Source organism: Syngnathus floridae, chromosome 2, assembly GCF_059516105.1.
Source record: "Syngnathus floridae isolate MCC-2025c chromosome 2, RoL_Sflo_1.0, whole genome shotgun sequence".
NCBI classification, from domain to species: Eukaryota; Metazoa; Chordata; class Actinopteri; order Syngnathiformes; family Syngnathidae; genus Syngnathus; species Syngnathus floridae.
Genome location: NC_142414.1, coordinates 2622600 through 2649535, shown reverse-complemented (window position 1 = coordinate 2649535; position 26936 = coordinate 2622600). Strand labels below are relative to the sequence as shown.

At 46.7% G+C, this 26936-nt stretch overlaps 2 protein-coding genes across 3 annotated transcripts in view; one reads left to right on the top strand and one right to left on the bottom strand.

Moving 5' to 3' along the window:
* Nucleotides 1-412: 412 nt before the first annotated feature.
* mrgbp (MRG/MORF4L binding protein) lies at nucleotides 413-11622 on the bottom strand. The gene is made up of 5 exons (XM_088365478.1): nucleotides 11176-11622; nucleotides 9669-9790; nucleotides 1125-1206; nucleotides 959-1033; nucleotides 413-895 (listed from the first exon to the last, which is right to left on the bottom strand). Exons 1-5 carry the CDS (start codon nucleotides 11315-11317, stop codon nucleotides 696-698), a joined length of 621 nt encoding a protein of 206 aa, XP_088221604.1. The 5' UTR covers nucleotides 11318-11622; the 3' UTR covers nucleotides 413-695.
* A 6468-nt stretch (nucleotides 11623-18090) lies between these two features.
* LOC148401286 (interleukin-27 subunit beta-like) overlaps nucleotides 18091-26936 on the top strand; it is a 30652-nt gene continuing 21806 nt past the window's right edge. For both annotated transcript variants that reach the window (XM_088365387.1, XM_088365379.1), the window contains exon 1: nucleotides 18091-18250. In XM_088365387.1, the coding sequence (XP_088221513.1) occupies nucleotides 18139-18250 (112 nt within the window). In that variant the 5' untranslated portion in view covers nucleotides 18091-18138. The remainder of the gene's footprint in view (nucleotides 18251-26936) is intronic.

Sequence of the window (26936 nt, the reverse complement as noted above, 5' to 3'; positions counted from 1 at the left end):
TAAATCAGCCGCAGAGAGGCTACTCTGTGTGATATGTTAAGTAGTCATAGGTGGCGATGTCCATGTAAATTTTGGTGCCAATTGATAGCTGTTTTTGTACATTTTAATGATTTTCAATGGAGAAATTATGATCTCTTCCTTCTGAGACGTAGTCAGGCTTATGTGTCAAATCAAGCAGACTCCGCCCAAAAAGTGGGCGTATGTAAGTGTACCGCCCTTCTGTTTCAAAATACAGTTAAATCTAAAGTGGGTTTTTTTCAAAGGGGAATTGTAGCACTGACATCTTTTTTTAATACAGTTCTATCACATAAGTGCCAATGTTGGCTCGCTTTACCCTCCCTTTCAGCAGACGTTTGGGGGAAATACTGGTAGCTATACAAGTGGATGTACTAATTACTGAGAAGATTATGAATGTGTTTGACATCTATTTAATAACAAGCATCATCTGCTTGTTGACAAAAAACAGCAAAGTAAATAGTGAATAGTCACTCTAGTCCAGCGACAGAAAAGCAGGACGGCGTCAACTTAGAGACATAAATTATATACGACCGCCAAGTGTCCTTTTCCTGTGCACTCAGCGTTATGGTCTTCAACATTCTGTCAGCTAGTAAGAATTCAGAGGGCAACCGAGCTCTGACCTCCAGTCGCCAAAAGAAGGTCATGAAGAGAAACACACCAGTTCTTCATGTGACCAGTCATGTGCGTCTCCTCTTGGCTCCTCCGGGGCTGGCAGGATTGGATGATGACAAGAGCTTCTCTGTGGCACGACTCCTCTTCTTCTTCTCTGCTTCCTTCCCACCTGATCCTCCTCCTGTAGCTGCAACATCAACGCTACCCTTCTCCTTGTCACGGCTGCTGCTTGTTCGCTCTGACATTTTGAGCGAGGAGGTACATCCTGTAAGAAGGAATCAAAGATTACCTGAATATCAATGTTTGTGTTGTTTCCGCCATCTTGTACCTTCTTCGAGCATTGTAGGCTGCTCTCGCTCCAGCTCTAGCTCCTCCTGAGGCTCCTCCTCCAAGCACAGCTTGCCTGAACAGAAGCAGGCATTTAGGTTGATAGTCATGTGAAATGTTGCAATGACACAATCAACAAATGACCAGTTAAGCCAATCAGCTCGCACCTTCCTTCACTTCTTGGATGATGTCATCAGGCAGAAAGAAACTTTTCTCAGAGTTTGGAAAGGGCAAGATCTCTGACTCATGCTGCACAAACAAACAATACAGAGTATCACACAAGTTCACGTTTCACAGTCTAACAGATGTACATTCATGCAATGCTGTTCATGGTAACTGCCACTACAACAGAAAAAAACAGAATTACTAGAATTAATCCACAGAATATGAACATCCTTCTGAAAAAGGCGATCATAGAAGAGTATAAAAGAGGCGTTCAGGTGGCATCAGAATACAAAGAATCAAGATCGACCATAATTTCTTTTTTCAAGGAACAGAGAGGCGATAAAAACTGCCAGTGTTGCTAAGGGGGTTACGAGGGGTTACCCGCCAGGTCCCAGTGGAAAAAACAAAGAAAGGAAAACACTAACAAAATGCAGTCACCAGATTTTTCTCAAAAACAGCGCCTCAATGTCAATGTCAAGGTATGTAGATCTTAAATTTACTAAATAAACTCAGCACATTTTCGCTGTGCAAATGTGGTATAAAAAAGGTAACGTTAGGGTAAAAGCATGCAGGCTGAGAACGGAACATCTCGACTATCCCAGATAATCGGGTCCAAGACCATCTGCGATAGGTGAAAAGCCACGAAGTAGATCTACTATAGACGACGAAATTAAATCCATCAAATATGAAATATTAAACTCTAAACCGGCTGGATAAACAATGTAGAAATGTTGAATTTCTTCGTTTTTAAATAGTAAATAAAACGCAAGGACAGAGATCAATTTGAGAGTACAAACAACTCAGTAACTTCCAACTAGGAGGAAGCAACATGCATAAACCGTAAAACAAAACAAGAAGAAGTGTGTGGAGCAAGTAAAAGTTTTCCTGCATGTTTGTTGGAGTTTAAGTCGATGACTGTTGCTTCTTATAGACAAAATCCCTCATGAAAGACACTAAGGAAGGCTGCTTGGACGTGAGTCCTTGAGGTTTTTCAGTACGAGTTGTTTTGTCCTGCAAATTTTGTCCATTTCATTATCGATCGAAAGCTTGAACTTAAGTTGTAGCTTGCCTGCTAGCTTGTACTTTGTTTTCCCATAATTCGCTACATGACTAGTTGTTTTAGTTATAATAATTTGGAAGAGAAGAGCTTCTGACACAAACATTAATGGTAGCTAAAGTGAATTTGCTTCAAATTCCAAAAGGTTTCTTTCATGTCGATGCCTAGTGTACGTAGTGGTTTTCTTAAGTAAATAAAATCTCAACTGAATAAAATATGTTGGAAAGTTTAAAACTGTATAACCCCTCCGTGAGTCGTCACCTTATCGTGGTGGAGGGGTTTGCGTGTCCCAATGATCTTGGGAGCCATGTTGTCTGGGGCTTCAAGCCCCTGGTAGGGTCACCCTAGGCAAGAGGGTCCTAGGTGAGGGGCCAGACAAAGCACAGCTCACAAAAAATCCTTATGCCGAGAAACAAAATTGGATTCGGTTTTCCTTCGCCCGGACGTGGTTCATCGGGGCCCCCCTCTGGAGCCAGGCCTGGAGTGGGGGCTCGAAGGCGAGCGTCCGGTGGCCGGGACTTTGCCCATGGGGCCCGGCCGAGCACAGACCAAAAAGGGAACGTGGGTCCCCCTTCCCATGGGCTCACCACCTGTGGGAGGGGCTAAAGGGGTCGGGTGCATAGTGAGCTGGGCGGCGGCTAAGGGCAGGGACCTTGGCGGTCCAATCCCCGGCGGCAGAAGCTGGCTCTAGGGACATTGAATGTCACCTCTCTGGCTGGAAAGGAGCCCGAGCTGGTGTGCGAGGCAGAAAGGTTCCGACTAGATATAGTCTGAGTTGCCTCTACACAAAGTTTGAGTTCTGGTACAAGCTCTCTCTCTCGAGAGTGGCTGGACTCTGGAGTTGCTCACGGTGAGAGGCGTCGAGCAAGTGTGGGTATACTTCTTGCTCCCCGGCCTGCACATTGGGGTTCACCCTGGTGTAAGAGAGGGGAGCCTCCCTCCGCCTTGGAGTGGGGTGACGGGTCCTGACTGTTGTTTGTGCCTATGCACCAAGTGGCAGCTCAGACTACCCACCCTTTTTGGAGTCCCTGGAAGAAGTGCTGGAGAGCGCTCCTTCTGGGGACTCCATCGTTCTACGAGGTGACTTCAATGCTCACGTGGGCAATGACAGTGAGACCTGGAAGGGCGTGATTGGGAGGAATGCCCCTCCCCGATCTGAACCCGGGCAGTGTTGGACTTCTGTGCTTGACATGGATAGTCAATAATGAACACCGTTTTCAACCATAAGGGTGTCCGTGTGTGCGCTTGGCACCAGGACACCCTAGGCCGCAGTTCGATGATCGACTTTGTAGTCATGTCATCGGATTTGCGGCCGCAATTTTTTGACACTCGGGTGAAGAGAGAGGTGGAGCTGTGGTGGGTTGGCTCCGATGGTGGGGGAAGATGCCGATCAGACCCAAACGTACTGTGAGGGTCTGCTGGAAACGTCTGGCAGAATCACCTGTCAGAAAGAGCTTCAACTCCCACCTCCGGCAGAGCTTTTCCCACGTCCCAGAGGAGGCAGGGGAAATTGAGTCCGAGTGGACCATGTTCCGATCCTCCATTGTTGAGGCAGCCAACCGGAGCTGTGGCCGTAAGGTGGTCGGTGCCTGTCATGGAAGCAACCCCCAAACCCGCTGGTGGACACCGGCAGTAAGGGATGCCGTCAAGCTGAAGAAGGAGTCCTATCGGGCCGTTTTGGCCTCCGGGACTCCGGAAGCAGCCGAAAGGTACCGGATGGCCAAGCGGAACACGGCTTCAGCGGTTGCTGAAGCAAATACCCGGGTGTGGGAGGAGTTTGGCGAGGCCATGGAGAATGACTTCGAGGAAATTTCAAAGTCAAAGTCAAAGTCAGCTTTATTGTCAATTTCTCCACATGCCAGAGACACACAAAGAAACCGAAATTTCGTTCCCCCCTATCCCACGGTGACAAGACATGGCTCACAACAGACAAACAAGTAAACAAGTACAACAAAAGCGTGCTGAATAAGTAATGAATAAATAACACAACAATAAATAAATAAGAGGAGCAGAAGAAAAAAAAAAAAGGAGCAAGTGCGCGTACAGCAGACATTCCCGAAAATAGCGCAACAGTGCCGCACGCTACGCAGAAGGGGGTAGCGAGTTCAGGGCCCTAACTGCCTGGAGAAAGAAGCTGTTGGCGAGTCTGGTGGTGCGGGAGCGCAGGCTCCTGTACCTGTTCCCAGAGGGCAGAAGGTCAAACAAAGAGTGAGCCGGGTGACTCACATCACTGGCAATCGAGGTTGCCTTGCGGGCGAGATGGGAGATGTAAATGTCCTTCAGGGAGGGGAGCGAAGCACCAATAATCTTACTAGCCGTATTCACTATGCGCTGCAGGGCCTTCAAGTTCTGTTCAGTGCAGTTACCACCCCAGACAGCGATGCAACTGGTGAGGACGCTCTCAATGGTGCCACGGTAGAATGTAGACAGGACTGCCTGAGGAGCACATGCACGCCTGAGCTTCCACAGGAAGTACAGGCGGCGCTGAGCTTTCTTTGCCAGTGACGAGGTGTTTGCGGACCAGGAGAGGTCCTCACTGATGTGCACCCCCAGGAACTTGATGCAGCTCACCCTCTCCACCACAGCACCGTCGATGATCAGCGGTAGGTGTGTTGTGTGACCCTTCCGGAAGTCAACAATGATTTCCTTTGTCTTGTCGACGTTCAGCAGGAGGTTGTTGTCCCTGCACCATGTGGTCAGAAGGTCAACTTCCGACCTGTACCGAGTCTCGTCGCCTTTCGTGATGAGACCCACCAGAGTCGTGTCGTCAGCAAACTTCACTATGCGGTTGTCGCTGTAGGTCGCAGAGCAGTCATGCGTCAGCAGGGTGAAGAGCAATGGACTGAGCACGCAGCCCTGGGGGGCCCCCGTGCTCAGCGTGATGCTGGCGGAGATTTTGTCGCCAACACGCACCACCTGAGGCCTCCGACAGAGGAAGTCCAGTAGCCAGTTGCAGAGGGAGGTACTGAGGCCCAGCTCGTCGAGTTTGGAAATGAGTCGCTGCGGCACAATGGTGTTGAAGGCAGAGCTGAAGTCCACAAACAGCAACCTCACATATGAGTCCTTTCTCTCCAGGTGGGTGAGGGCCGAGTGGAGGGCAGAGCAGATGGCATCCTCAGAGGACCGCTTGGCACGGTACGCAAACTGGAAAGGGTCAATGGTGGGGGGGAGAACGGACTTGATGTGCTCCATGACCAGCCGCTCAAAGCACTTCATGATGATGGGCGTCAGTGCCACAGGGCGGTAGTCATCGAAGCAGGACGGTGCAGGTTTCTTCGGCACAGGAACGATGGTGGCAGCCTTGAAACACGAGGGGACGATGGCCTGCTGCAGGGAAACGTTAAAGATGTCCGTGAAGACACCCGACAGCTCCCCAGCGCAGTCCTTCAGCGCTCGACCCGGGATGTTGTCAGGGCCCGCCGCCTTACGAGTGTCAATAGCGGCAAGCGCCCTCCTCACACCGTCGGCAGATAGGCGCAGGGGCTGCTCGTGTGGGGGGGGAGTGGTCTTCCGCGGGCAAGTGCTGTTCTGGGCGTCGAAGCGAGCAAAGAAGCGGTTCAGATCGTTCAGCAGACGGACATCGCCCTCACAGCTCCTCGGCGCGGGCTTGTAGTCCGTGATGGTCTGAATGCCCCGCCAAAGGCTACGTGCGTCCTTGCTGTCCTTGAAGTGGGTTAGACCTTGCACGAGAACGCCTTCTTCGCTTCTTTGATGCCTCGGGACAGGTCGGCCCTCGCTGTCCTCAAGCCAGCCTCATCCCCCGCTCTGAAAGCCTTGTCCCTGGCCCTCAACAGTCTGAGGACAGCCCCCGTCAGCCACGGCTTCCAGTTCGCGCGAGTGACGACGGATTTCGAGAAAGTCACATCATCGATGCACTTCGTGATGTAAGAGGTAACAGAGTCAGTAAATTCTGGTCCACCATCCGACATCTCAGGAGGGGGAAGCAGCGCACCGTTAACACTGTTTACAGTGGAGATGGCGTGCTTCTGACCGCGACTCGAGATCGTGAGTCGGTGGGCAGAATACTTTGAAGACCTCCTCAATTCCACCGACAATCCTGCCATTGTGGAAGCAGGGCCTGGAGACTCTGAGGTGAACTCTCCAACCTCTGGGGTCGAAGTAACTGAGGTAGTTCAAAAAACCCTCAGGGGTATGGCCCCAGGAGTGGATGAGATCCGCCCGGAGTTTTTAAAGGCTCTGGATGTTGTTGGGCTGTCATGGCTGACACGCCTACAGCATTGCGTGGAAATCGGGGACGGTGCCTCTGGATTGGCAGACTGGGGTTGTGGTTCCCCTCTTTAAGAAGGGGGACCGGAGGGTGTGTTCCAACTCCAGATGAATCACACTCCTCAGCCTCCGTGGTAAGGTCTATTCAGGGGTGCTGGATAGGAGGGTCCGTCGGGAGGTCGAATCTCGGATTCAGGAGGAGCAGTGTCGTTTTCGTCCTGGCTGTGGAACAGTGGACCAGCTCTATACCCTCGGCAGGATCCTCGAGGGGGCATGGGAGTTCGCTCAACCAGTCCACATGTGTTTTCTGGAGGGAAGTCTGGGAGTCCCTCCTAAAGCTGCTGCCCCCGCGACCCGACCCCGGATAAGCCGAAGATGGATGGATGGATGGACGGACGGATGGATAGATAAAAGAAAGAAAACATTTTTTGATATGTGGTTGTCTAAGTGGTAAAGAGAAATGTTTTTATAATAACTACATTATCTCTTCACTGGTTTCTTTTATATCAAACAAATTGTTTTAGGTTCTTTACCTGACATGTTTCGGCGGTTTCATCAGAGTGATGAAGGCGGAAGAAACCGCCGAAATAATGTCAGGTAAAGAACCTAAAACAATTTGTTTGATATAAAAGAAACCAGTGAAGTGATTAAAATAAGGAAAAACAAGGTGAACTTAGTACAGTTAATAACTACATTATCTGTTTTTGGGCACTTTGAAATAAATGTTTTGTGATATATTGCATGAATAGCTTAATGACATTATATATATATATATATATATATACACACACATATATATATACACACACACACACACACACACATATATATATATATATATATATATATATATATATATATATATATATATATATATATATATATAAAATGTTCAATGCATGCCTGATATTTTTACTAAACTATTGACACTGCCAAGGGCGTCTAAAATTGCTTATTGCTTGAGAACATATCCTATGTTAACCAAAAGTCACGTTGTCATTGCTGCTACAACTTTACGGAGTGGGGACAAGGTTTTCCTTCAATCTTATGGCTGAAGTACCGTAATTTTCGGACTATAAGTCACGCGTTTTTTCATGGTTTGGGTGGGGGGGCTACTTATACAGAGGAACGGCTTATATGTGAATGTTTTCACCAATTTTCAAAATTAAAAAAAAAAAAAAAAAAAAAAAAGTGAAACCGCGATAAACGAACCGCGATGTAGCGAGGGATTACTGTAATTTCAATTACAACCGTCAGCGCTTGGCGGTTGTTTACATAAATGACAAAGATTCGATCATGGATGACGAAGGGCCCCACGTACTACCGGCATCATTAGCGGCTTTGTTTGTAAGTGACACGGAGGACGAAGAGTTTGAAGGATTTAAGGATTTGGAGTGACACAGAAGGTTTGAAAAACTATTATGGCTGTTACGCATGCCCGGTCCTTCTCTATGGAGCTCTCTTTCACCTCCGTGGATGGAAGTCGGGGGCCGGCGCTTGGCCGGGTGGCTGCCCGAGGACGGTGGATGGGGCTCGGACATGGCTTCTACGCACGCCCGGTCCTACTCTACGGAGCTCTCTTTCACCTCCGTGGATTGAAGTCGGGGGCCGATGCTCGGCCGGGTGGCTGTCCGGGGACGGTGGATGGGGCTCGGACATGGCTTTTACGGACGCCCGGTCCTATTCTATGGAGCTCTCTTCCACCTCCGTGGCTGGAAGTTCCACCTCCGGGGATGGAAGTCCACGCCGCCACACGCCTGGAAGTCCACGCCAGTGCTTGGGGTCGTGTGGCGGTTAACTGTTTATGTTATAGTTATTTGATATATTATATTTCGTGTCGCAACTTGTATATGTTTTTATCGTTACAGTTCAGTAATTGTTGGCTCGTTGAACTCTTGTTTTGTTAAATAAAGAGCCGTTTACCAAACCCACGTCTTTCCTTGTACTTTGTTAACGCTACAATACAGTTATATACTAGATCTGTGGAATAACGATGAGGCTGATGTCAGGGCGTACGCGCGGCGTTATTGACAAAGGACGAGGAATTTGATCGATGGATTTAATGATTTGGAGTGACACAGATGGTTTGATAATATTATTGCTTATATAATGGTTATTTGATATATAATTTATATATCGTTATATGGGCCTGTGGAATATTTTGAAGTGCAAGCGCAGTCAGCGGCGCGCACCCACTGTTGACATAAAGGATGATCGATGGATTTAATGAATTGGAATGACAGATGATTTTATAAACGTTTTATGTAATAGTTATTTGAATAACTCTGAATGTTACGTCAGGCCCGTTCTCAGCTCTTCGTTTGTGTTTATGTCACATTAGCATACCTATCGTTTAGCCTGTTGTTACTCGTTCATGTCTGTTCTTGGTGTTGGATTTTGTCGAATAAATTTCCCCCAAAATGCGACTTATACTCCGGAGCGACTTATATATGTTTTTTTTCACGTAATTGTGCATTTTATGGCTAATGCGACCTATATTCCGGAGCGACTTTTAGTCCGAAAAATACGGTAATCATTTGTTTGCATTTGTTTGAGTGTGAATTTACATTTGTAATTTGTTGTTTGTGCCGTAGCTCTTACAGTGTTTCCATGACAATAAACAAGGCATCTAAGAAATAAAATCTGCGTGGAACATCAGTACGCTTCACAATGGTTTGGCTGGATACGCTACACTCGTATAATTGAGTGTAATGTAATTTGTCCGATAGCGTGACGTCATCGGCTGCCGGACATTTTCTACTCAAAGGCGGACGGATTTGCATTTTTGTCACTAAAGGCCAATCAGAATGAGCAACATTTTACTGCAATTGATGGCACAAAATTCATTCAAGTCATAAAAAACCACAATGACTTCTTCACAATTTATTCACAGCTTTTAACTTAGGTTTGTTCCTGTTTGTATTTTGAATACACCAATTTGTACCCGCGTATGGTCTCACAAACTGACTTCTCAGCCATATATGCTGGTAGTCATCGTGTACAATTAAGTAACTCACTCAGAATAGAGGTAGAATGGGCAATGCATTTCTAAGTTGCTGAGAGTTCCTCAGGGGAGGCAATAAATCTTTTTAATGAGTTATTAATAAAGTAAACACATCTGGTAAAAGATGTAATGGACAGCATTCTTAGTTTAATTTGTAATTGGATCTGTACTGTAGTCCCGAACATGTAACGCGTAACCAGACTCAGTAACTATATTAATACGGTATAACAGAAATATATTACCCCCAACACTGCTCACCAGTGCTTGCATGTCATACATGCTTCCAAGATGATCCCAGATGACAGAAGAGGAGATCTGGCGGCCAATGTTCTGACTAAACTTGTCTCGGATGCAGATCATGTGGAAGTGACGGTTTACTCCTGCGCATGCACACAAACGCATACAAAGGCAACAATGATGGAGACAAAAAGATTCGTTCGGCGGTGCACTGCAGGTGTGCGATCGGACAAAATTAAGCTCCCTGCGCACTGAGGTCCACTTAAATTTTGGAAAGTACATCAGGACTTTAAAAATATTTTCTAAATTTCAGCGAGGGCTCTGTCACAATCATGCGACCAGCGCGGTGCAGTTGCGCGGTCGGCGGTGCGCTGCAGTTGCGCGATCGGACAAAAATGCGCAAATGAAAAAATGCTTTAAACAGGCGTTTTTTTGCTTGGAATGGATTAATTTTTTCCCCATTATTTGTAATGGGAAAACACGATTCAGAATTCGAACGATTCACTTCTCGAACAGCCTTCTGGAACGGATTGTGGTCAAAAACCGAGGCTCCACTGTACTTAAATGCTACATTTTACGAAGCATTCCCATTTCTACTTTTCACATAAATAAGATCTGTGAAAATTGGGACAGATATGAAACAGCCCAAGACCTACAAAAAAAGTCTTCAGTAGACATGTGCTAAACCTAACAGTCTGCCATTTTGACTTCAATCCAAATTAAAGTCAAAATGGCAGCATTTTTTGGCCTTTTATAGAGGTCATATTTCAACAAATTGCTCCTAGAGATTCTATTCGATTGTTTTCGAACTTTGGGTGTTTCTTCTAAAGATGATTAGAATGGAAAGGTATCGAAAGCTTGAAATTTTGTCGCATGCAGTTGCCAAGGCTGTTTACAAAGAAAAATGCTATTTTAGAGGGTGTGAACCTGGGCGAAATTTACGACAAGTATTGGTCTAGTATGTACAAGTACCTTAAACATGCAAGTACCCCAACGTGCAAGTTAAAAAAGTTAAAGTCCCAATGATCATTGTCACACACACATCTGGGTGTGGTGAAATTTGTCCTCTGCATTTAACCCATCCCCATGTGATTTTGATCCATCCCCTGGGGGAGAGGGGAGCAGTGAGCAGCAGCGGTGCCGCGCTCAGGAATCATTTGGTGATCTAACCCCCCAATTCCAACCCTTAATGCTGAGTGCCAAGCAGGGAGGCAATGGGTCCAATTTTTATAGTCTTTTGTATGACCCGGAACATGGCCAAGGCTGCTAGGGCCCTTTTATGGCAGCTGAAACAAAGTTACAAAGTGAGGAAAACATAACAAATTAGACCCAATTAAACACGTTTTGGCAAATTACAAGGGGTGATGCAATATAAAATATACAAAAGTAAACGAATGGAAAAAAAAATAAAGAAGCGCTTTGGCTATTTGATCTTTTGACTTGCTAAACGGTTCTATTTGATCAAAGGAAAGTGAATAGATACGGGAGCGACCGTAATAACCCTACGCTTACTAGCATTTTCCCTCACCGACAGGCTTGTGTCCGATCATGGCGTGGAAGAGGCAGACCTCCACCTCATGACTCCACACCACCGACTCCTCGCCGGGTACAGTAGACGCGTCCGAGGGCTTCTTGTCGGCTTGGTTCTGTATCACGTCGGCCTCCCCCATCGTCAAGACAACGAAGATAAGACCAGCGAGTACGGTCGTATATTTGGTTTGAGCTCGGTCGGAAGTACAAGCTTCTTCTTGTGCTGCTGTATTCAAGTAAAGTGGCAAGTCACAATTTTCCAACCATAGATATATACATAGTTTACGAGCGCTGTGAGCCAATCTGAAGCGTCATCTCACGGCGGCCATCTTGGGACAGAGCTGGTCGTTCACTCGTAACAATACAGTCTTCTTCGTCGTCTTCTTCTTCTTTTGCTGCTTCTTCTTTCTCGTTTTTTGGCAGTTTACCGCCTGGCAAACGGGGCATTACCGCCATCCACTCTTTACCTTCAGAATACTTTCCATTCTAAATGCCACCTGTTCTTGTTCCACTCCCGCCTTCAAAACTTTCCTCTCCTCCCCATATTTAACTCACTCCATCATTACATGCTGGACCGTCTAACAATTCTGTCAATGAAGAACTGACTAAAAAATAACTGTAGATTGCTCAACACAACCAATTTTTAAACCCCTTGTTCTGTCAGGAAAACGTCAGAGATGTCCTTATTTTACTGATTACTGAGGAATAATTAAAACAATTACCAGTGGCGCACTGGTTACCACGTCTGCCTCACAGTTAAGAGGGTGCAGGTTTGTCAGGTCTAAGTACCATAAGACATTATTTTACACACTGTTAGGTTACGGATTTTAGTTATTGATCTGACTCCAAATTGCGATCAACAGTTAACACATAAATTGCTATGTCCTAATCCACACACTGGCGCACCTAACAATTTTGCGAGTTCGTTCTGTCAAAGAGAAGACCAGTAGATCAATCAGACCAAATTTACCAATTGTTTATTCCTGACAAAGTGCACTAATACAGGCCTGGGTCCCGGGTCCCTCACACTAAAACTCGTGCGTTTTTGTGACCACCAAAAGACGACACATTCTTCCGGGTTGCCCAGTTTTGAAGAAACACAATATGAATATTAAAGCATGCAAAATATTGTGAGATGATTGGTCGATGGTCATCTCCTCCCCGTCCAGGTGTTGCTGAGGTCAGGCGGTTGGGTTTTCCCCGCGAAGCCCGGCCACATAGACGTGCTGTTGTTCTCGTTTCTCACCGACCTTGAGGTGTTCTCGTCCGGTACTCCCTATCTGGGCCTATTCCACAACACTTCGAAGAAAACAAGTTCATGCAGTTTGCCTGCACATTCTTCGCCACCCACCAATCCACACGAGCACTCCAAGCACATTTCCCTTTATTCCCTCTCATGACCTCATTTATGAGGTCATCACCCGTTACTTTAGCAAACATCTACCAGCGCGCTGTCAGTCCTTCCTTCCCCCCGCTGCTCATGTTGAGTCACCAGGGTATATTTCTCGAACAACCGGACAGTGAGTGACCTAATACATGGAATACAACAACAACTGGATAAAATCATAACTGTATTAAAAATAGCCACAGCAACAAGCACAGACATGATGAGGCCTTTCCAGCTTCCGAACGTTTTTATCCAATCAGACCAAATATCGGTGTGTACACCTGAATGATCTTTCATCTTTTTGTTCAGTGTCCTTAGTCCTTCCAACGCCTTGGTCAGTCAGCCTCCTGGTGCCGTGTTGTTTGGGATGAAAGTACAACATGCATCACCAAACATTCCACACACACCATGTTCCTTAGTCAATAGCCTGTCCAACGCAATTCTATTTTGGAACGCCATTAACGACGTTGCAGCCAATTGTTTATGAACTGCGGCAAATGATTCAGCTGTATAATTACCCAGTCATTGGACATTGTAATGAAAGTAATTCGTACGGTCTACATTTTTATTGGGGGTGATCCATAGGAAGATACTTTCGAATCCCGAGGACACTTGATCAACGAGTTTATACTTATCTGGCACACCCCGGGGCACTCCTATAGTGTCAATACATGTTGGATCGTCGTCGCTCAACCACGGGGGCAAAACGTCTCTTTTGGCTCGCTTCAGGAGCCCCGCCAGTGGGGACTCCAGGTTCCAATTGAGATTCTGTATTTCAATGGGGACAACCACCATAGGCATTATCAAAGACACGAGGGCACAGATACCTGATGCATTCTTCGGCAAGCGATCCTATAATTTGTCATCACTACACCACAACCAGATGTCACTGGTCTTCCTCTGCTCCTTCCATCACTGCTGGGTGAATTCTGGCATGTCCTGTTAAAGCTTGAAAACAAGTGAATTTGGAAAAAACTTTGTATATCACAATTACAAATTGAAACCTACTCACCCATTTCTATTTTACCACTCCCCCTTTGACACATTCACCCAATGTGTGATTATGTATCAAAAGGAACCTGCAAAGCGTACCCCCTCATCACCACTCTCATTGTAGCCAGGCCCGCGGAACCTCTAGCTCCCATCTGGGCCCCGGGACCATCACCCCAAGTCCTTGAAACTTGACTGTCCAACACACACTCGGCAACACAAACAAAAATCATCGCACTCCTGTCAGTGAGCTTATAGCCCTGCTGACAGCGGACATTTGTACACACAAAAACAAAAACAGACATCAAGTATCAAAATAAAAACAGTCGTAAAATGAATCCTGGCGCCCGCGGATCATGTCCTGAAAACCACGTCATCAACAAGTTCATCATAAAAACAAAAGGGCAAGGGTTAACATATTCTTGTAAATCCAACACAAACTTTCCACGAACGCAATCGACAACCTGCAAGAATGAAAACAAGTTACGCAAGCAACGCGCAATCCGCTCCTTGGCTGGTGGCTGATGCTGCAAAAAAAAAAATCAAGTCACACAGAAAAACAAAGCAGAGCGTGCTATTGTCGCAAACACGTTCAAGCGTCAAACAATTGGTCACTGTCCACCTAGTCCGTCACCCCGTCGGGTGAGCTCAAAGTCGTCACACGTCAAATCGTCCAAAGTCTTGCTGTTCGATACTAGTTCTGTCTTGTCTGACCATATCACTGAAATGGGCCTTCTCCATCACACCGTTTTGTTGTCGATGGTGCCCCTGATTGATCATTGAGCCATGGTTCCGGTCAGAACTCATCACTTACCAGTTCCAGACCCTCCAGTCTGTACCACCCCTTCAGGTGAGAGGAATTTTATCCTCAATTGCAAACACATCACCCCAACTTCAGACCTCCCTGGCCAATCATACTGCGCACACACACTCAAAGTTAGTATGTTAGTGTGCAGGCAAACATTGACTCCTAATATTAACTCTTCACATTTGGACATACTTGTCAACATGACCTATTGTAAAATCTCCAATTCAATTTTCCATAAACTCGCCCATCAGATTCATCGCAAATTGTCATATATGTCTATCTGGGGGGGCTGACTGTGGGACCCGCGTGTCAGGGGAGCCTCCATAACCTCAGATTGCTCCTACAAACTCGATCTCTATTACTTATCCTAATTAAATTCAATAAAGATGGGTCCGACTATTCCCTCTGGATTTTTACGTCATCATTTGGCTCTACCCCTTTTTCCTGTTGTCTAGCTCAAATGTGTTTCTCAGTCTGCTTCTCTTTATTGCCCCTCTTGGCGAGTCTCACTCCCCCCTTTTTTCTCTTCCTAAAAATCCTGCCTGTCACACCATCCAGCACCTCTCCCTGCTTCCTTAAGTCGTCACCTATTTCCACTCCTTTCATCCACTCCCTCGCGCGGTCTGCCCCCCTCTGCAAAGCTGCAGCTCCACACAGGGAGCGCCAAGCCCTCTCCCTAGAATGGGCAGTTTTTAATGTAATTTACGTCATTGCTGTCCAGATCTTCTATCCTCAATCTCCCTTGCTGTCAATCCCTGTTAAAATCCCCAAATGCCCCTGTTCCTCTTGACTGAATCCACTTTAGTCCAAATGTCCTATTCTAAAATGTATCTAACTCAACTTCTTTTTCTTAAGCCTGACGAGCCAAAATATCAGATCTCGCTCTTGTTTCTTACCGTTTTAGCCTATTTGTTTTATCCAAATCTGTTCAATCTCTGACTATGATGCTTTTCTCTGTAGCTCTACGCATTATTCAATTTTTTATCAAATCTCCTCAGTTCTGTCAAACTCAGTGCACAATGAAGCTCCTGTCCACCTTGACCCAAGCTCCACCCAGTTTGGTAACGCCACAGCAAGGAGTGCGATTTGGCCGTCGGACACTTCTTTTGCAGCACCTCACACTCTCAAGTTGGTGTTCTTTTGTGGTTGCTTCAGAGCCAACCCATCCATCACTCTCGAATGAGTCCATTGTTCAAATGAGTCCATTTTCATCTTTGTGAGTTCCTCCGCTTCTCACTGTCTTTTCTCGTCCCCGAGGATGTTGTCTTTCCTCCGGGGTGTGCTTGCCCCCTCCAAGCACAACAACAGTCTTTCTTTGTCCTTGCCAAAGGTCAAAGGTGCCTCAAAGCCAGGCACCGTTTTGTAGTCGTCCACGGCTGCAGGCGGAGTCTCGGGATCGAGTTTCAGGGATCCTGGCACTGAGAGTGACAAACTGGGACATCAAACTTTTAAGACTATTTCCAAATGTAGCTGCTGCCATCAATTCACTAGTAACGTTTGTTTACCAAATGTCAAATTCTCCTAGTTTCAGCGATCTCGTCTTTATATTGTAAGTCCTGCAACTCATCCTATTTCTGAGCCACGTTTAGTCTATAGTTCCAATTTAATGCGACAGTACATTGTGTCTTCAGTATCATTATTCAAAATTAACTCATCGAGGTCGAGGCCCTGATCTATGTCTTGACCTCTCAAACGTTATTACCTGTGTCATGCTTGCTCAAAAATGTGCCTTAGAATATGGTGCTGTGAATTTCCAATCTCCCCGATCAAATTGGATCCCGTTTCTCAGCTCTTCTTTCTCATGCTCCTGTTAGCCTGCAATTGTCCAAATCAAAAATGTTATTTTCTTTTAATTGTCTTTCTTTTGAACCTCTCAATCGCTCGTGTTGCTAACCTATCTTTATCATTATTTACGAGTGAGACCCCCTTTCTTGAACATTCTCTGATCCATGCCGTCTTCCTCCTCACACGCCCGCACCCACACAGGGTAAACGCACACACCGAGCGCGCACACAACCGCTCAATCTCACTGCTTCAAACATTCACTGAGAAACTCACACTGTCCCTGCCCCGCCCGCAGCCATAGCACCCCCCGTGTGAGGGGGGCGCGGCATCAATGTTGACCGGTTACAGGCTGGCCATTTCCTGCAACAATCATGATGCCGGCCCACCGCCCACACGAGCATAGCACAGGCCCACGCGCACAGCCCAGACCCGCGACTACGCGCGAGTGCAGGCACGCTCATCAGTCTCAACCTCTCAAAGGGCAGGCCAACTTTGCTGTTGCGCCCTTCATCATGTTCACATTCGACATCTTTCAATGTCTTCTACACAACATTTGTTGTCTCTTATTCTCATCCTATCAAGCCACCGTTCTAGTAACTTTCTGTCACACGCCTTATTTTCTCTACTGCCACACCTTGCTCATCTTAGTTTCTCTAACCAACTTAAACACACCATTGTACACTTCTCAATTTCCCTATTATCGCTCAAAAGCTTCCTAAACATTCTCCATTCCTGATTTCTTCCATAGAACACACATCTCACTCACACACACTGATATACACACCCACTCATGAGGATCCTCTGCGCGCACACACACTCTTCCCCCAATTTGGTTCATTTTGGATATTTTAGCAGTCTGATCTCTCACAGGAGGAACTGTTCCCACCGGATATTTTTTGAGGAGGCCTCACTTCCCCTCGGGGATCTCTAAAAAACCCCAGCTATTTGAATACGATCGTCACCGCACTCTTGTCCGCCACGACGAAGCACTAGGTCCCTGACGGTTACCCATCCTGTTGTGTCTCTGGTCGTAGGATTTGTATACTCCAAATATTCTGTGACTTTGTCACTTGATATGTTCTTGCTGATGTGATGATGCTGCATTTTGTTACTGTTAGCATGTTTCGCCGCTATTTTTCCCACTGTGTACATCTGGATTTTCCCTCTTTTTCTAACATTGACGCAGATTGTTTTCTTTGTCACATGGCTCATTGCTAATGTTATGAGTTGATTCACACAGCATTCACTTTTGGTTCTGTTTATTTGAAATGTGGACATTTCATTTGATAGTAAGGGAAGATTCATTTAGGTATTCAATAATTTAGGGATTCAATAAAACAAGAAAAAACATGTTTTTTGCATTATTTCCATTATGAATAAAATTATTGTTGAAAACCAAACAAACTGTGTTCTTCCTCATTTATCGTGAAATGGTAGAAAGTTGAAATCTGACAAATGCGCCAATTTTCGATGGTCCATTGTACTTGAATGTTCGTTTGTGGTATAACACTTAATTTAGGGATTATATATATATTTTTTGAAATAATCATTATTTTCTAATATACTGTAATGCTTACATTTATCCGGTTTACGTCTTTATTTGTGAATTGCCCAACTGTGCTCTTTTTCTGAGGGCGGATGAAAAAGGAAAAAAAGGAGACAATGTGAGTTGTGGGAGAGAAAATAAAAAACATAGCTGACCCAGTCCTGCCGGGTCGGTTTATTTTCTTCGCAAGGAAGACTACCAGAAAATACGCACCTGAATACCCATTGTAAACTGCTATACAAAGACAAACAACTTTTAAGGATTACAGTTATACATCTTGATGTAAATTTTGTCTGTGAAGTATTTTAGAAAAACCCTCATGACTTGACATACACGTCAGGAGAGTGTGGTGGATGTTTCTTGACGAAGGATTTCCTGTGCGGCGTCGCTGTTCCTCTTTCGCTTTCGCCCCCGGCCAGCTTCATTAAAGCCCTCAGAGAGCTGCATGTTTTTATCCAAGGTGAGTACTTCCAACATGATGACAAGCTTGCCTTACTGGACTCTCCTCGCATTGGCTGTCGCCATCAAAATCGTGGAGCTGATACCAGTCAGTGTCGGTGAGTAACACAACTATTATTTCTAGCTTTTTTGATTACAAATATGTGTACTGTAATGCAATAATTTGGTCGGGAATTTGTTTGAAACCAATGTTTGTGTGTGTGTGTGTGTGTGTGTGTGTGTGTGTCTGTGTGCGTGTGTGTGTGTGTGTGTGTGTGTGTGTGTGTGTGTGTGTGTGTGTGTGTGCGTGTGTGAGTGCGTGTGTGCGTGAGATGAAAGTCACGCTAATAAAAAAATACCACGTAGAACATTTTCTTAAATTGTTGGGAGGTGGAAGGAACGAAAGGAAAGTAATTTGTCTTGATTTGTATACAATCATCAACAACAATAAAAGCAATCAAAAAACAAAAAGATATACAAAGTAAGAACATCTATTCCCCCCCCCATGAGAACAACCCCCTAAAATTGGGGAAAATTGTCTAATAAGTCCCGAAATACTGTTGTTTGAACATTATTAAAGAAAGAAATAAAAAATTTTGCGACTTTATTATTCCCCAGGTTTTTATAAGGAATTAATGGAATTACGAATTATAATTTGCAAATCTGCGGTTCTTTTATTTACTACAAAGGTACAATACATGCCCAGAACAATGTGGCGATGGTTAGTAAGGGAATGGGAAAGGTTTATGTAGTGTAAAACTATGGGGAGGGTTTATCAAGCCTTAATATAGTTGTTCTGTTGCACTCAATGTAACTCCTGTTCTATATTGAGATTCACAGCCAACTAAACTCCTTCTTGCTACAACCAACAAATGTGTGTTGTAGTTAGCAGGATTTATCACAAAATGGTGTAAACTTCAATATAAGTATAAATGTATTAAAGAAAGGTCAAAGCGGCACTTATGTGATAGAACTGTGTTAAAAATTGATGTCAGTGTTACAATTCCCTCCTGAAATAAAACTCAGAACAGATTTAACAGTATTTTGGAACAGAAGGGCGGTACAATTACTGACGCCCACCTTTTGAGTGGAGTCTGCTTGATTTGACACATCAGCCTGACTACATCACGGACGGAAAAGATCACAATCTTCCCACTGGAAATCATTGGAGACTGTAAAGACAGAATTGTTCATCCGTCGTTATATACTGTATTTTCTGGACTATAAGTCGCTCCGGAGTACAAGTCGCACCAGCCATAAAATGCATAATAAAGAAGAAAAAACATAAGTCGCTCAGGAGTTCAAGTCGCATTTTTGGGGAAACTTTATTTGACAAAATACCAAGAACAGACATGAGTAGGCAACAACAGGCTAAATGATGCGGTATGCTAACGTTACATGAACACAGATGGCAAACTGAGAATGTGCCTGACGTAACATAATAACAGTTATTCAAATAACTATAACATAAATAGCAAGTTTATCAAACCATCCGTGTCACACCAAATCATTAAACCCATCGAAATCTTCGTCCTCTGTGTAAACAGTGCCGCTGCTGACTCCGGAAGTACATGCGGCGCTGACGTCAGTCAGACTCATCATCAGTTGCGGTTCCAATTATTCCACAGGCCTATATAACTATGTATAAATGATATATCAAATAACTAACCGTTGCAGTCTGTGGTTGTCTTGTTTGGTGGCCGATCCAAACCAGACAGTGATGGAGGTGCAGACGATAGACTGGATGATGGCAGTCTTCAGCAGCTCCTGTGGCTGGTTGAACTTCTTGAGCTGTCTCAGAAGGTACAACCTCTGCTGAGCCTTCTTCCGGACAGAGTCTATGTGGTCCATTTCAGGTCCCGGGAGATTATGGATCCCAGGAACTTGAACGTGTCTGTGGTGGGAATAGCATTACTGAGGATGGTGAGGGGTGGAAGTAGCAAAGGGTCTCTCCTGAAGTCCACTGTCAACTCCACGGTCATGAGCGGGTTCAGCTCCAGGTGGTTTTGGCTGCACCAGTAGACCAGCCGCTCCACCTCCTGTCTATACGCAGTCTCGTTACCGTCCCGGATCAGTCCGATGAGAGTGGTGCCATCCGCATACTTTACGAGCTTCAAAAAAGGTCTCCTGAGGGGCAATCGTTAGTGTAGAGAGAAGAGCAGTGGGGAGAGTACACACCCCTGGGGGGCGCCAGCGCTGTTTGTCCGGGTGTCGGACGTGATGGTTCACAGCCTCACCTGCTGTCTCCTGTTGGTCAGGAAGCTGGTGATCCACTGACAGGTGGAGGCAGAAACCGTAAGCTGGATGAGCTTCTGTTGTAGGATGTTAGGAGTGATGGTGTTGAACGCCGAGCTGAAGTCCACAAACATGATCCTGGCGTACGTTCCTGGGGTGTCCAGGTGGTGCAGGGTGTAGTACAGTCCCATGTTGACCGCATCGTCCACCGACCTGTTTGCCCGGTAGGCAAACTGTAAGGGGCCAAGCAGGGGGCCCATGATGTCCTTCAGGTGACTCAACACGAGCCTCTCAAAGGATTTCATGACTACAGATGTCAGGGCGACGGGTCTATAATCATTCAAACCTGTGATGGTGGGCTTCTTGGCCATCGGTACGATGGTGGAGCTTTTGAAGCACGAGGGCACCTCACACAGCTCCAGGGAACTGTTGAAGATCCATGCAAAGGTGGGTGCCAACTGTTCACCACAGACTTTCAGGCAGGAAGGGGACACGACGTCTGGGCCTGGTGGCTTCCTGACCTTTTGTCTCCGGAACATCTGACTCACCTCCTCCTCGAGGATCTGAAGTGCAGGCGCAGCTTCTGAAAGCAAGAGAGTAGGTGATAACGACGATGGAGGTGTGAACAGGGGGGTTGTGAGGGGAGGTGTGGATTGTGATGCAGGAGGTCCTGTTGTGTGGGTGGACTGTTCAAACCTGCAGTAAAACCTGTTTAACTGGTTTGCAAGCCTTGTGTTCTCCACAAGCCCGTGATGTTCTGCAGGCCTTTCCACACTTATGAGGGATCAGAATTGGTAGAGAGGTGTCTCTCCAAGCTCTGCCCATAGCTCCTCTTAGCTTTCCTGATCTCTTGGGTCAGTTTGTTTCTGGTCTGCCTGAACAGGTCACGGTCCCCACTCCTGAAGGCCTTCTCCTTGCAAGTTTTTATACGTTTGCGCTGTCCTTGTGGAATACCCCTCCCGCCACAGTGTGTGACAAATCAGTTCTACTGAGTACAGTAGGTCTCTCTCTCTCTCTCTCTCTCTCTCTCTCTCTCTCTCTCTCTCTCTCTCTCTCTTACACGCACGCACGCATGCACACACGCACGTACAGACACACATGCACACACACACCTTCATGCCCATGGCGCGGGAAATCTCATTGACAGAGAAGTTTTCACAGCTAAAACAGCTTGGGGCGAAATTGACCCCAGAGGACGACCAATGCGTGTAATATGTGTTCAGTACATTGAAAAAATATCATCATAAAAATATGCTAGATCAGTTGTCCCCATCAATTTAGGAAAAGTCTTGAAATATGAAGCAAGAAAATCAGGTCAAATTGACTCCAAGGACGATAGGAGAGTTAATATGTTGAAGTCGTCAAAAGTAGAGATGTCTGTGTAAATTTGGTGCCAATCTATAGCTGTTTTTGGACATTTAAGCGATAGGTTGTACAATATTTTCCAATGGGAAAATTGTGAATTCTTCCTTCCGTGACATCAACAACCAAGACATGGAGGAGAAGGGTGTGTGGCCCCAATTGTCATTAAAAGTGGGCGATTTTAAATGCATTTGTTGTTTCGTTATTTCGCCAAAATTAATGGATCAAATAGGACAATACATAAACTGGGGTAGTTATTGAAAAATGAACTATCATCTGTTTACCTTTGCTTTAAGAGCCAACAACCGAGGCAATAGCGAGCACTGAGGCACATGTAGTTTGCATCATCCCTCATTCAACGCATAAAACTGCAATCGCTACATCTTTAGCAACTAATAAAGTTATAAATGTTAAACTTACTCTTATTGTCACGCAAAGGGTTATAACAAACGAATGGATTAGCTTGAAGAACGAGTCAGTCTTCTGAGCAACCAATTAACTACACAACTTACTGATACATCACTCCCCGCTGTGGCTGAGTTTTCAACCTGCAATACACCTGTATGAGCCTTTTTTGCATTGATACCTCCATGCCACTAGAGGGACTCTCGTGCAGTACCATGCATTATACTGGAAAGCCTATAAAATCCGCAGTGAACTGAAACACTGGCAGGGTTGACGGGAAGCAAACAGTTTTCAACTGTTTCCAATGCAATACAATGAAAATGCCAGTGTTTTGCTGAGAAATACATGTAGTTGTTTTCTTAGCTCTATTTTATGAGTTATTTATTGTGTTGATCGCTAAGGAAAATGCAAGCATTTTTTACATTCATCAACAGAACTCTCCATCTGTTTACGTTTGTATTTCGTATTTTGCAAGGCACATGTCCTAACACTCGGTTTATCAGCCCTGGGAAGAGACTATGTAGGTTTTAGTCACTTCTACACCCATGCCTCCTAGCGGCCAACAAGAAACAAAACATGCTATATGTTACAATCCAACAGTGTATAATACTTAAATAACCTAATGTTTCTATTTCGTGGATTTTTGATCATCGCGGGTGTTTCTGGAGCGCATCTACGGTGATAAACGAGGGATCGCTGTACATAAAAAAAATTCTAAGGAATTAAATGTTTGTTTTTGGAGCCCAAACCATCTCACTATAGAGACAAAAAAAATTCTAGCTATAAGTAAAAAAATAATTATTAATAGATCAAACCATTTTATCCTTTCATTTAAACATTTAAATTGAAACAAAATTAAATGAAAATAGGCCAAAGGGGAATCAGATGTGAAATATGAACAATTTCGTGCTCTTTGGTTGTTGTTTTTTCGTTTTAAGATATAGAAAGCATTGTTGGAGTGCTGGAGCCTATCTCAGCAGTCTTTGGTTGGGAGATGGGTCCCACCCTGAACTGGTTGCCAGCCAATCACAGGGTACGTATTGATGAACAATCATTCAACCACACAATCAAACCTATGGACAATTTGCCGTGGTCAATCGGCCTACTATGCATGTTTTTGGGATGTTGGAGGAAGCCAGAGTCCAAGGAGAAAATCCACGCAGGCACAGGGCGAACATGCAAATCCCACACGAGAGGCTTAAGCTGGAATGGAACTCACAACCTCTGAACTGTGAGGCTGACATACTAATCAATGCCCCACTGTAGTTCCTGTAAAGAAACTAATTTAATTTTTTAAAAAATCCATCCATTCATCTTCTTCCGCTTATCCAGGGTCGGGTCGCGGGGGCAGCAGCTTTAGAAGGGACTCCCAGACTTCCCTCTCCCCAGCAGCTTCGTCCAGCTCATTCCGGGGGATCCCAAGGCGTTCCCAGGCCAACTGAGAGACATAATCTCTCCAGCGCGTCCTGGGTCGTCCACGGGGTCTCCTGCCGATGGGACATGCCCGGAACACCTCCCCAGGGAGGCGTGCAGGAGGCATCCTGATGAGATGCCTGAGCCACCTCATCTGGCTCCTCTCTACGTGGAGGAGCAGCGGCTCTACTCCGAGTCTCTCCCGGATGACCGAGCTTCTTACCCTATCTCTAAGGGAGAGCCCGGACACCCTGCGGAGGAAACTCATTTCAGCCACTTGTATCCAGGATCGTGTTCTTTCGGTCATGACTCAAAGCTCGTGACCATAGGTGAGGGTAGGAGCGTATATCGACCGGTAAATCGAGAGCTTTGCCTTTTGGCTGAGCTCTCTCTTCACCACGACGGGCCGGTACAGAGTCCGCATTACAGCCGACGCTGCACCGATCCGCCTGTTAATATCACGCTCCATCCTGCCCTCACTCGTGAACAAGACCCTGAGACACTTCAACTCCTCCACTTGGGGCAGGATCTCATCCCCGATCTGGAGAAGGCATTCCACCCTTTTCCGACTGAGGACCATGGACTCAGATTTGGAGGTGCTGATCCTCATCCCGACCGCTTCACACTCGGCTGTAAACTGCTCCGGTGAGAGCTGGATATCACAATTTGAAGAAGCCAACAGCACCACGTCGTCTGCAAAAAGTAGAGACGCAATGCTGAGGTCCCCAAACCGGACAACCTCAACACCTCGGCTGCGCCTAGAAATTCTGTCCATAAACATTATTAACAGAATCGGTGAAAAAGGGCAGCCTTGGTGGAGTCCAACCCTCACTGGGAACAAATCCGACTTACTGCCAGAAATGCGGACCAAACTCTGGCATCGATGATACAGTGACCAAACCGCCCTTATCAGTTGGTTCGGCACCCCGTACTACCAAAGCACCCTCCACAGAACTTCCCAAGGGACATGGTCGAACGCCTTCTCCAAGTCCACAAAACACATGTGGACTGGTTGAGCAAACTCCCATGCACCCTCGAGGATCCTGCCGAAGGTATAGAGCTGGTTCAGTGTTCCACGGCCAGGACGAAAACCACACTTCTCCTCCTGAATCCAAGATTCTCCCTCCCGACGGACCCTCCTCTCCAGCACCCCTGAAAAGACCTTACCAGGGAGTTTGAGGAGCGTGATTTCTCTGTAGTTGGAACACACCCTCCGATCCCCCTTCTAAAAGAGGGGAACCACCACCCCAGTCTGCCAATCCAGAGGCACCGTCCCCGATATCCACGCAATGCTGCAGAGACGTGTAAGCCATGACAGCCCCACTACATCCAGAGCCTTTAAAAACTCCGAGCGGATCTCATCCACCCCTGGGGCCTTGCCCCCTAGGAGTTCTTTAACTACCTCAGTCACTTCGACCCCAGAGATTGGAGAAGCCACCTCAGAGTCTCTAGGCCCTTCTTCCACAATGGAAGGCGTGTCAGTGGAATTGAGAAGGTCTTCGAAGTATTCTCCCCACCAACTCATGACGTCCCGAGTCGAGGTCAGCAGCACGCCATCTCCACTGTAGACAGTGTTGACGTTGCACTGCTTCCCCCTCCTGAGACGCCGGATGGTGGACCAGAATTTCCTCAAAGCCGTCCGGAAGTCATTCTCCATGGCCTCACCAAATTCCTCCCACGCCCAGGTTTTTGCGTCAGCAACCGCCAAACCCGCGTTCTGCTTGGCCATCCGCTACCTGTCAGCTGCCTCCGGAGTCCCACAGGCCAAAACGGCCCAATAGGACTCCTTCTTCAGCTTGACGGCACCCCTTACCGCCGGGGTCCACCAGCGGGTTCGGGGATTGCCGCCACAACAGGCACCGACCACCTTACGGCCACAGCTCCGGTCAGCTGCCTCATCAATGGAGGCACGGAACATGGTCCGCTCGGACTCAATGTCCCCCGCCTCCTCCGGGACGTGGGAAAAGTTCTGCCGGAGATGGGAGTTGAAGCTCATCCTGACAGGGGATTCTTCCAGACGTTCCCACAGACCCTCACAGTATGTTTGGGTCTGCCAGGTCGGACCGGCATCTTCCCCCACCATCAGAACCAACCCACCACTAGGTGGTGATCACGCTCCGCCCCTCTCTTCACCCGAGTGTCCAAATCATGCGGCCGCAAATCAGATGACACGACTACAAAGTCGATCATTGAACTGTGACCTAGGGTGTCCTGGTGCCAAGTGCACACATGTACACCCTTCTGTTTGAACATGATGTTCATTATTGACAATCTGTGTCGAGCACAGAAGTCCAATAATAGAACACCGCCCGGGTTCAGATTGGGGGGGATGTTCCTCCCATTCACGCCCTTCCAGCTCTCACTGTCATTGCCCACGTGAGCATTGAAATCACCCACTAGAACGATGGCGTCCCCAGAAGGAGCGCTCTCCAGCACTTCTTCCAAGGACTCCAAAAAGGGTGGATACTCTGAGCTGTCGTTTGGTGCATAGACACAAACAACAGTCAGGACCCGTCCCCCCACCCGAAGGCGGAGGGAGGGTACCCTCTCGTTCCCAAACCCCAATGTGCAGGTGCCCAGCCCGGGGACAATAAGTGTACCCACACCTGCTCGACGCCTCTCACCGTGGGCAACTCTAGAGTGGAAGAGAGTCCAGCCCCTCTAGAGAGGGCTTTTACCGGAACCCAAACTGTGTGTGGAGGCGAGTCCAAATATGTCTAGTCGGAACTTTTCTGTCTCGCACACCAGCTCGGGGTCCTTTCCAGCTAGTGAAGTGACATTCCCTATCCCAAGAGCCAGTTTCTGCAGCCGGGAATCGGAACGCCAAGGTCTCTGCCTTTGGCCGCTGCCCAGCTCATTTTGCACCCGACCCCTTTGGCCCCTCCCACAGGTGGTGAGCCCATGGGAAGGGGGACCCACGTTTCCTTTTCGAGCTGTGCCCGGCCAGGCCCCATGGATGAAGGCCCAGCCACTAGACGCTGGCCTTCGAGCCCCACCTCCAGGCCTGGCTCAAGAGGAGGGCCCCGGCGACCCGCATCCGCGCAAGGCAAAACTGAGTCCATCTATATTTTTTCTTCAAAAGGGGTGTTTTGAGCCGTGCTTTGTCTGGCCCCTCCCCGAGGACCCTTTTGCCATGGGTGATCCTACCAGGGGCATGAAGCCCCAGACAACATGGCTCCTCGGTTCACTGGGACACACAAACCCCTCCACCACGATACAGTGACGACTCATGGAGGGGTGTGGTACCAAATATTTAACTTTTAACATGCGAGCAGCTCGGAGCAGCAGTTAGTGGCGCTGAAAAAAAAAACTTACGGTCTTTCATAATAATGACTTGAGCAAGTGGGAGTGGAAGTCCAACACGACGGGTTTTTGAGAAGCCAGGTCGCT

Excerpts from the sequence above, each read along its gene's own strand:
- mrgbp (XM_088365478.1), bottom strand. The coding sequence starts at position 11,317 with ATGGGGGAGGCCGACGTGATACAGAACCAAGCCGACAAGAAGCCCTCG. Across the intron at positions 1,207-9,668 it reads TGTATGACATGCAAGCACTG|CATGAGTCAGAGATCTTGCC; the intron begins GTGAGCAGTGTT and ends TTGTTTGTGCAG. Across the intron at positions 896-958 it reads GCCTACAATGCTCGAAGAAG|GATGTACCTCCTCGCTCAAA; the intron begins GTACAAGATGGC and ends TCCTTCTTACAG.